General features: G+C 31.5%; 1 protein-coding gene across 1 annotated transcript; it reads right to left on the bottom strand.

Moving 5' to 3' along the window:
• Positions 1-3513: 3513 nt before the first annotated feature.
• Positions 3514-8748, bottom strand: LOC107610295 (putative leucine-rich repeat receptor-like protein kinase At2g19210). Its single transcript, XM_088496783.1, has 12 exons — positions 8619-8748; positions 7962-8523; positions 7374-7879; positions 6899-7052; positions 6682-6753; positions 6411-6482; positions 6243-6323; positions 5483-5646; positions 5153-5379; positions 4883-5066; positions 4612-4801; positions 3514-4288 (listed from the first exon to the last, which is right to left on the bottom strand). The coding sequence occupies exons 1-12, from the start codon at positions 8695-8697 to the stop codon at positions 3847-3849; spliced, it is 2733 nt and encodes a 910-aa protein (XP_088352909.1). The 5' UTR covers positions 8698-8748; the 3' UTR covers positions 3514-3846.
• Positions 8749-10424: the final 1676 nt, after the last annotated feature.

Genomic DNA, 10424 nt, shown 5'->3' on the forward strand with positions numbered 1-10424 from the left:
TTGAGAAAAAGAAATATTCAGTGAAAACCATGAAGGAGAAGAATAAACAGCTCAAAGAGCTATGGGAACCCAAACGTGTGCTCTCACTCCTTACTCAATCTTTGGCCGTTCACCCCTATCATAGAGGCCAGGAGTGAAGCTTCCAGAGTTTGAAACCTTCTTCAGCACATGTTCGTTCTCTTCTCCCAATACACAGATGCAACAACAGCGTTCACAAAGGAGAAAGAGGGTAGAAGCAGTGACATGCAACCATACCTTCAATCTTCTCTTTTAACCTTTTTCTTCAAGAATCTTGAATTTGAGCCGTGCGTTCTTGCTTTGGCTCCAAGTTTGTTTATTGACCGTAGATTCCAATTAGAGCACCATTGACTTCATCTTCTTCATATTTTTCAGAACGGTGCTTGTGACCCAAACCCCAACCTAGCTTCGGCTCTTTCTATTTTCTTCTTTTTTGGTTCTGAGCTTTAACGTGAAAGGAAGAAAGAGAAGAGGGAAAAAAAAGTGTGTTGGGTGAAATTGAAAGAAAAATAAAGTGAATTTGAATTTTGTTTGCTCTGTTGGTGACATAGTGATTTGTGAGGACTTGGTTTTGGGATCATCGAATGGGCTTGGAGTGGTTTGGGCCAAGTTTGATTTTCTACTCATAACATGTGGTTTGTTTTTCTTTTTTTTGGTTCAGCTGTTTTCTATTTTGGATCAAGATTTGGAGTATTAGTATGGGCTTATTTTTCATGCTTCTTGGGCCACTGTGAATTAATTAATTTTCCGCACACAAACACAACAAAATTATACAAATAAATAATCCAATAATATTTAGTCATTATCTTAATCATAGTTTAGTTCTATAAACTCAACTGTGTCTAATATGGTTGTTTTATTATTATAGGCTAATACATTTTATCTTAACATGAATGAACACGAGCAATTTTGACTTAGTTTGTTTAAATATGAACATCATTAATTATAGTTATTATAACTTACAGAAGTGATATACATACAAGTTATTTTGGTTTACAAGTCATTTAAGTTGGGCCAAACTCAACAAAAAAGACACTCACCCGTATGAGCATGTTAACACGTGTGCTACTCAACGGTTTTTATAGTGTGCTTCGCGTTCCTCTACCTCCTCCTCCTCTTCCTTCTTCTTCTCTTTCTCCTTCTTCTTTGCGTTTCTCCTCCTTTTTTTCACGTGTTTCATTTTCATCGTCGTTTTTTATTACTGTTGTTGTTGCTGCATTTTTTCTCTCCTTCTTTTTCTATTGATTTTGTAATATTGTGTATTATTTTTTTCTTTGTTTGATTTTTTTCTCCCAAAAAGAATTATGAGAATATGAAATAAGAAGATGAAGAAGAAGAAGGAGCAAAAGATGATGAGGAGGAAGAAGAGTTTTGAATTATACAAAACTTATCAGCACACATACACCAAAAACTCTTAAAGAATACACCCAAATATCTTCGTGTTACACCCACATTTGTTGTAAATACAGAAAAATGTTTCCTCTAATGCTGCATTTTTTTTTCTTCTTCTTCTTTTTTTTATTTCTTTATTTCTTTTAGTTGAATGAATGTAAGTTCATTCTCTTCCAAGTAATTTTGTACCATTATGTGTTTCTTCTTCTTCTTTGTTTATTTATTTTTTATTCTTGTTAAAAAAGTAAAATAAGAAGAAAATTGAAAAGATAAAATAAGAAAAAAATACGAATAAGGAAAAAACAGAAGAAGAAGAAGAAGAAGAGGGAGAAGAAGAGTTTTGAATTATGCAGAACTTATCAACACACATACACCAAAAATTCTTAAACAATACACTCAAATATCTTTGTATTACACCCAAATACAAAAAAATATTTTCTTTAATGCAGAACTTTTACATTACATTCAATTCAAACCATCAACAATAAACAACAATTTTCACAAACAAAAACAACATTATTTACCTACAAAATCATAAACTACTAATGAAAACATCAACTAGATCAAACCACACCTCAGCCGCTTGATTGGATTCAAAATAATCAATTTCTTTCTGATTCAATTGATAATCTGAACTTGAATTATTCATTATCTTCAACAACGAGATGATGGAGGAGAATAAGGAAAAGGAAGGAGGAGAAAAAATTCCAATGAAAAAAAACGGAGGAGGAGGAGAAGGATGAGGAGGTGGTGTTGGTGAGAGAGTAAAACAAGAAGAAACTTGAGAAGGTAAAACAAAAAGGAAAAGATAAATAAGAAAAAAGAAGAAGATGGTGATGATGATGACAAAAAGAAGAATAAGCAGCTGAAGATGAGAAGGAGGAAGATGAAAAGTTTTGAATTATACAGAACTTATCAGCACACATACACGAAAAATTCTTAAACAATACACCCAAATATCTTCGCGTTACACCCAAATTTGCTGCAAATACAGAAAAATATTTTCTCTAATACTGCATTTTTTTCTTCTTTTTTTTTCTTACTTCTTTCTTTCCTTTTGTTGAACGAATGTAAGTTCATCATCTTTCAAGTAATTTTGTATTATTATGTGTTTCTTTTTTTTCTTTGTTTGATTTTTTTTATTCTTATTAAAAGAGTAAAACAAGAAGAAACTTAAGAAAATAAAACAAGAAAAAAAAAAGATGAATAAAAAAGATGAAGAAGAAGAAGATGATGATGATGATGAAAAAGAAGAAGAAGAAGCAACAGAAGATGAGGAGGAGGGAGAAGAAGAGTTTTGAATTATGCAGAATTTATCAGCACACATACACTGAAAATTCTTAAAGAATACACTCAAATGTCTTCGTGTTACACCCAAATATCTTTGTGCTACATCCAAATTTGCTGCAAATACAAAAAATATTTTTTTAATGCAGAACTTTTACATTACATTCAATTCAAATCATCAACGATGAAACATTATTCACCTATAGAATTATAAACTATTAACGAAAAAATTAACTTGAAATCGAACCACACTTAGCTACTTGAATGGATTCAAAACAATAATCAATTTTATTTTAGTTCAATTGACAATCTGAACTTGAATTATTTATTATCTTTAACAACGAGATAAGGAGGAGAAGGAGGAGAAGAAATTCCAATGAAAAAAGAAGGAGGACGAGGACGAGGAGGTGTTGGTGACGACGATAACGAAGAAGAAGAACATGCAAAAACGGCAAGAAAAAGAACATACACGCGTTAATTGAAATCTGTTAAATTAAGAGGCGCGTGAAATGTGCGTGCGTAAGACTACGCATGCGTGCGTGAAGGTAATTTAGAAAAAATGACTTGTATAAACTTGTATGATAAAATAGTTTATATGTAGAGAATAATTCTATAACTTCATCAATACGACTATATGAGACATGTAATAGCTCACTCATCTTACAAAATCTTGATAAACTCTCCACCAAATGTAACTTAGAACTAAAGTAGATAAATACATCATTTTATATAGAAGCATGCAAGCATGCAATAAAGGAGAAGAAACAAGACCTGAGAAATTTTTTTTTTTTAAAATAGAGTAGACAATCTCCAATCTTAAGTATTAAAACACATTTATATTACACATTTATCCACACAAAACAAAAGAGTTCTTTTTCAATCCTTAGCGTATTTGCCAAAGTTTGAACCCGAATACAGCATATTAAGAAACATATAGATTACTCCATGAGATAAAGCCTCATCTGCGACCTGAGAAACTTCAATCACACCACTCCCAAGAGTCCAAGACACATACTCTAATTAACTTATTGTTAGTTTTTGAGTTTCCTATTTCTGGGCCTTGGGGCTCCTTTTGTGAACCCAAAAACCAAAATAGAAAACTTATTGTTGCTGATACATCAGTTTCCACTTGTAATTGTGCGTCTTAATTTACCTGGCCAGAGGAGTGGATTCATTTGCATTCACAAAGACCAGTTCAACCGATGAATCTCCATTATTATTGTTGACACCACCACCATAGTTTGTTCGACTTAATTCCATGGCCAAAGCGTTCTTGAGTTCAATCAACACCTCACTCATGATTGGCCTTTCATTAGAGTTTTGAGACACACAAGTCAATGCTGTTTCCACAATTTTCCAGGCAGAGCTACAGTCAAAGTCTTCTCCTAACCTCGAGTCAACAATGCCATGGATATCCCCTCTCTCCACCTTCGAACTAACCCAATGACTTAAGTGATGAGTTTTCCCATCATTATCATCATCATCATCTTCTGCCATTCTTATTGCTGCTTGACTTGTGATTAACTCCAAAAGAACAACTCCAAAACTATAAACATCACTCTTCTCTGTTAATCTGCTTGATTGGTAGTAACTGCAAAATTTTTTGAAAAAAAAGGTACAACTGTAAATAATGAGAAATTTTAAGTCAAAACTAATTTTTTCTTATTTTTGTCTTAGTTTTAGACCAACACTAACTAACTTTTCTGTTTTCTACACTAAAAGTGTTGGCTCCTAGTATTACTCGAAAGAGTAATGCTAGGTAGACAAAAAAAACAGTCAGAACTTGCCTTATTTAGCATTAATTAATTGTCGCAATAATTAATGAATGCTAAATAAGGCAAGTTATAGCTGTTTTTGGCTGATTTTCTTTGGTTACCAAACATTAACCTACTCGAAAATAATTGGAAAGCTTACTTGGGATCCAAGTAGCCAGCGGTGCCAGCAACAACAGTTGAAACATGACTCCTCCCATCCGTTGGGATACTTTTTGACAAACCAAAATCAGATAATTTTGCGTGCAAGTTTTCAGTCAACAAAATGTTTGAAGCTTTTACATCTCTGTGGATTATAGGTGGCTTGCAACCATTGTGTAAATATTCCAACCCTGATGATACCAGTTAAATTTATTGAAAATGTATGAAAAGGAAAAAAAAAATCTAGTGTAGTTTGAGAATTAGTTTCCAACCTTGGGCTGCATCTACCGCTATACAGAGCCTGTCTTTCCAGCTCAGGAATTTGGTGCCTAAGAGATGTTCACGTAGATTTCCATTAGCCATATACTCGTATATTAGAGCCTTATTGCTTCCTTCATTACAATATCCAACTAGGGAGGTCAAATTTCTATGATGAACTCTCATTAGAATCTTAACCTGCACGGAATAATTAATATAACCAAATCCAGAATCGTCAGGGTTTATCATCGTTCTGATATTTATATAATGATTATTTTAGTTACCTCTGCTTGGAATTGCTGATAACCTTGAACTGAGGATTGAGAAAGCATCTTCACTGCAACTGGAGCGTCATCAACATGTCCCATATAAACTGTTCCAAACCCACCTTTTCCAAGGATTTTTCTGAAGTTGTTGGTGATTTTAAGGATATCAGAGTATGAATATATTTTATTCTTGAAATTCAGTGAAACATCATCGTCTTGCTTGATCTCCCTTGGAGTTTTTTCTACTGCCACAATGTCAATTAAGATTATGCGCAAGTAGTTTTGGGTAATCAACATGCATGTATTTGGATTTTGCAGTTAATAAGTCAGATTGATCATATCTATTACCTTTTTTGGTTTTTCTCTTTTTTAGAGTCCAGACTATAGCTGCGGCCGCTACAATCACTAGTAGAGTGACTAAAATCCCAATAGCTGCTGCTACTAATAATGGCTTTTTCTTCTTTTCTTTGCATCCTCCAGATTCACATAGTAGATATGGATTTTGATCAACACTATCATAGAAGCATTATGTTTAATTAACGATTTTCCACTCCACTTATTAATTCTTATATCAACATCTATTAAGCACAGGTTATTATACCCAATTCCTAAGAGTTCCAGAGTTAAGTTTATGTATATGGAGATATAATTTAGTTTATTTTGGCCACAAATGTAAAGGATATGTTTAAAAAGACAGCAATATCTGTTATACGCTCTCCCACTCCACAAGTCAAATTGCACGACAAAGTTAAAGTATATCTAGGTAAATTATGCTACATATAAAATATATATCAAAATATAAGGAAGAATGTTAGAAAGTCATTAGAATTTATAATTTTTAGTTATCAATTAGCTATTAATTTTAAAAATATAGAATAAAGTATGTTGTTTGATTATTAGATTAAATAAATTAAACTAAAAAAGATTTAATTAATAACTAAATGAGGATCATAAATAATAAATTTTGATGGTTTTCTAACATTTTTTTATTTGAAATATAGAAAATGACACTTTAATATATATGCATACAATGAATAGAGTATAGAATTACCAAAAGAAAAATGAATAGAGCATATATATAGAAAGAAGTTTTCAATAGGATCCATACTTGAGTAACAAGGAACCTTCGTTAGATTTCTCAAGTAGTATTGATGGTACTGAACCACTAAGGTTATTGCCCGCTAAGTTCCTGTCAGAATAGTGAAACTGCTATAAGATTCTTCCTCCTTTTTGTTTGGTCATTTATTAGATGAGCTTGAGTAATAGAATAACTTACAATATCTTTAAGTTATGTAATTGAGACAGAAAATTCGGAATTTGGCCATTCAAGTCGTTATTTGATAAATCCCTGTAAAAAGTAAAAGCAACAAATGACTTGGTCCCTTTAATCGTGACAACACGTAATATAATTAAGAATATCTGAAATTTTAAAGAAAAGCAAAATCCTTCTATCTGTGTTATATATAAACAGTGTTTTTTTTTTTTTTTTTTTTTTTTTTTTTTTTTTTTTTTTACAAAATTATAAGATGATATGTAGATGAACTCACAACATTTCCAACATAGTAAGTTGTGAAAGGGAAAGATCTATAGTTCCCGTCAATCCACTCGAAGATAAATTCCTGCATGCATACAATGGTCATTCACATGATATTGTCTTCATATATTTTATTTTCATATAACAATAATAGATAAAAAAAATTAGATATTTTAATTAAATTATTATCAAATAATTCTTAACTATTATGTTGACAGAGAGTGACTTACAAGGCAGAAATTCTAGGGGATTCATCTAGTTGACGAGTACAATTGAGACCGTCCCACTCACTCATGTAGCCTGCGGGGCCGCATGGATCCCCTTGCCACTGATCATCTCTTGTCGTCAAACCATATACTGACTGGATCCTTGTGATTGCATCAACTAGGAGTATTTATTGTTTATTATTATTTTTTATTTTAAAACGGTGTCTACGTTTGGATGCTATTGAATTTTTGAATAATTAAAAAAAAAAAAAGTATTCGAGATCCAAACTCCAAACAAGTCCAAAATATCCAACAAATGCAAGTTCAAAATCCAAGTCCAATACTGTGATGAAGAAATTAGGCTATGAATAAATAATTAAAAATATTATTTGTAGATCAAAATCAACTATTATGTATATTTTTAATGTATATTTTATATTGTATATTATATGAATGACTTTAGTGTATAACTAGCATTATTGATAAATAATACACCTACCATCTGCTTGGAACGTATCTAATTGGTTGAATGGAATAAATCTATAGGCTTCAATGGCGTTGATGATGGGAGGCAGGGTTGAACGAGACGTCATTTGAAATGAAATAGTAATATTAATTTCATTGTTGACGGTGGTATTGATTGTTTTTGCAGAGAGGCTGGGAAGCACGAGATATTCAGATAATGGCATATTGTCCACAAGGATGTTAAATTCCCTTATTGGGTTGTTGATCAACCCAGCCGCAAACTCCAAGTCCAAGAAGTGCATGTATATATGGTATTCATCACTTTGTGCCGTCGGGATGTTTGATTGAACAACCAATGGATCACTTGCATTTGCCGGTGTAATCGCGGTCCTCATGACATCTGCTGGTACCTGGTAATCATTCTGGCTAAAGGAATCAGCAGTTACAGTATTTGAATCAGACAACATTGCCCATTCTGCATATTGCTTTGAGCTCCTTGTCCAGATACGATCATAAGGATCGTCCTTAAACCTGTGATAGCTGTGAAACATCAAAACAACACGTACGTCAAAGTATAATTAATTAATTTAATTAACCAGATAGAAGATGATTGATGATTCACCTGATAGATGATGAGCTGGTGGATGATAGATGCCCTAAATCCTGACGGGAGCAAGTAACCAGTGATCCACCAGATGGAGTAAAATAGGTATCATTTTTCAAAGGCCTCAAATCTATGGTTGATATGAATGGCGTGCCACGTTTTTTCACCAAACAGATACTTATGTATTCCCGTGAAGCTCTATGTATAATCTCCTTCATACGAATGACCGTGTTGACGTTAACGTTGTCGTCTGCTCCAACGCTCACTGTATCCCACTTGTTAACTCCAAGAAACACATCAAACTCTGGAAATTTGCTAAGCCCGTCGTAGTTTCCGTACGCGAACTGAAGGCGGATCAGATATAGGAAGCCTATTGTGATGTTGTTTATCTTGTAGCAGTTTCTTTTTCCTTTCGGGAAGCTCCTCAGATTCTGCAGTTGTTCTTGTACAAAGTAACTTCTCAAGTCAGAATTCACAGATTCAGGCTCACCACTGCTTATGAAATCGTCATCTGAAATATATTGTATGTCTAGCTCATCATCAGTAGAGTTGGATCCTCCGCAATCTATGCTGATGAACCCTAAAAAAACACAACATATTATGTAACATACACATATATTGCATTGACAGTAATGTATGTGTAAGTGGATTTTGATGTCAATTATATTATTAAACCTGATTGATCCCGAGCTTGAAGCACAACTGCATGAACTAGAAAATTTAGCAAAGCAACCTTCAAACTAGTCCTCCACATCTTCCTTCGCCTTTCTAATCACTACCTTCTTCTCTAGTGGTACACATGAATGAACCTATTTGTCTCGTATAAATACTACTCTCTTTTTATTATTTAATACATTATTGTATTTAGATATATCGATTGGGCAAAGTATACAGACATCTTTAGAGATGTCAAAATCGCAATATCAATCAAAGTCATTTTCCAACGTACACGTGTTTCTGTCATGTATTCTAATTAATAACTAGAAGCGCAAACAAGTAGTAAAAAAAGAAAGTTTATTATCGAAGAAAAAAGAATTAAACATTTTTTATTTTTTTTAGAAAATATCAATTTAAATTATCATAAAATAAATAAAATATATCTGAAATCTAAAATCAAATGAAAACAAAAATTTAAAATTATTGTAAAAAAATCTAAAAATTAAAAAAATTCAAAATGTAATAAAAAACATCTAAAATTATTTTTAAAAAAATTTAAATCTAACAAAACCGATACATTTAAAAAGTTGAAAAAAGAATATTCAAAAATTAAAATAAAAAAATCTAAAATTTAAAAAATATATAAAAAATATATCCAAAACTAATTAAAAGAATCATTACAAAGAAAGATGCATTTTAGAAATCGGCTTAAGTTTACTGCATACACAATTGATTAACTATATTTTCTCATATTATCAACATGCATAGAAGTCTCTGCATGGGAGTATGGGAGCACTGCCTATAAGTCTATATGTAGCATTATAGCAACCTTTTATTTCTTTTCTTTTCTTTAGCGTGTTTACTGATTACTCACCCATTTGTCGTTTTATCTTTTTTAATTATTGATATAATGCCTCGTTATTAGATGTTGTAATATTTTATAAAGTTAGAGTTAACAATTCGCAGAGGGCGAATTATTTTAGACAGATTTTTGTTAAATACAAAAATATAATACAAAAAGAGCGTATTATATTTTTAAATATTTAAAAAGACAATATAAATGACGTATTGTCATGACAAAGGACCATGCATGTGCTATGTGTTAATCATGCAAACATTTTATGAGAAGCAAATTGTCAAAACAATACAGGACGAGTGGATTTTTGTTCCGTCAAAATAATCTCTTTAGCTTCCTATTAAATATTGTTCATAGTCATTTTCAAGTAAAATTCCATCTTCTCACCAATAACAAAATAAAAAATCTGTTTCTTTTAGTCTTATGTTAAAAAAAAATACTTATCCATTTCTGATTTCTTTCAACAAAAAATAATTAAATAACTTTCTACAGCTGAAAAAAAAATATTAGAAGAGGAGCGTTTTAATCATATTTGGTTATATGCAGTCAACACAGTTACAACTTACAAGATCATTGGTGTTCGGCTGTTGATCAAGAAATATATTTTTTTCATCTCCAAAATAAAACTCCAACTCATAATAATTAACCTCTCTATTGAGAGAGAAGATGAGAGACTTCTAAATATTTATATGAACAATAAAATTTATTTATTTTTATTAATACTTGACTAATATTTTAATTTTTAAATATTAAATTTTAAATTTTAATTTTAATAATATAAAAATAAACCTTTAATCTAAAATATTAATAAAAAATATTAATCTCTCTCATTTCTTATTGTTAATTATTGGTCATCCAATAATGTATCTTACACCATACGGTACATACATGATTTATTGAGACTTCTTCCATGTTCCAACTTGAAATTTCTCTCGAATCTTTGTCTCATTCTATGACAACAAGATTAG

This window comes from Arachis ipaensis, chromosome B8 (assembly GCF_059453495.1).
Source record: "Arachis ipaensis isolate K30076 ecotype BB chromosome B8, ASM5945349v1, whole genome shotgun sequence".
In the NCBI taxonomy this organism is placed as follows: domain Eukaryota; kingdom Viridiplantae; phylum Streptophyta; class Magnoliopsida; order Fabales; family Fabaceae; genus Arachis; species Arachis ipaensis.

Coding starts and splice junctions, on each gene's coding strand:
- LOC107610295 (XM_088496783.1), bottom strand. CDS start 8,697: ATGTGGAGGACTAGTTTGAAGGTTGCTTTGCTAAATTTTCTAGTTCAT. Junction 5,067..5,152: donor ATCAGCAATTCCAAGCAGAG/GTAACTAAAATA, acceptor TATTCCGTGCAG/GTTAAGATTCTAATGAGAGT. Junction 4,289..4,611: donor GCTGGCTACTTGGATCCCAA/GTAAGCTTTCCA, acceptor AAAATTTTGCAG/TTACTACCAATCAAGCAGAT.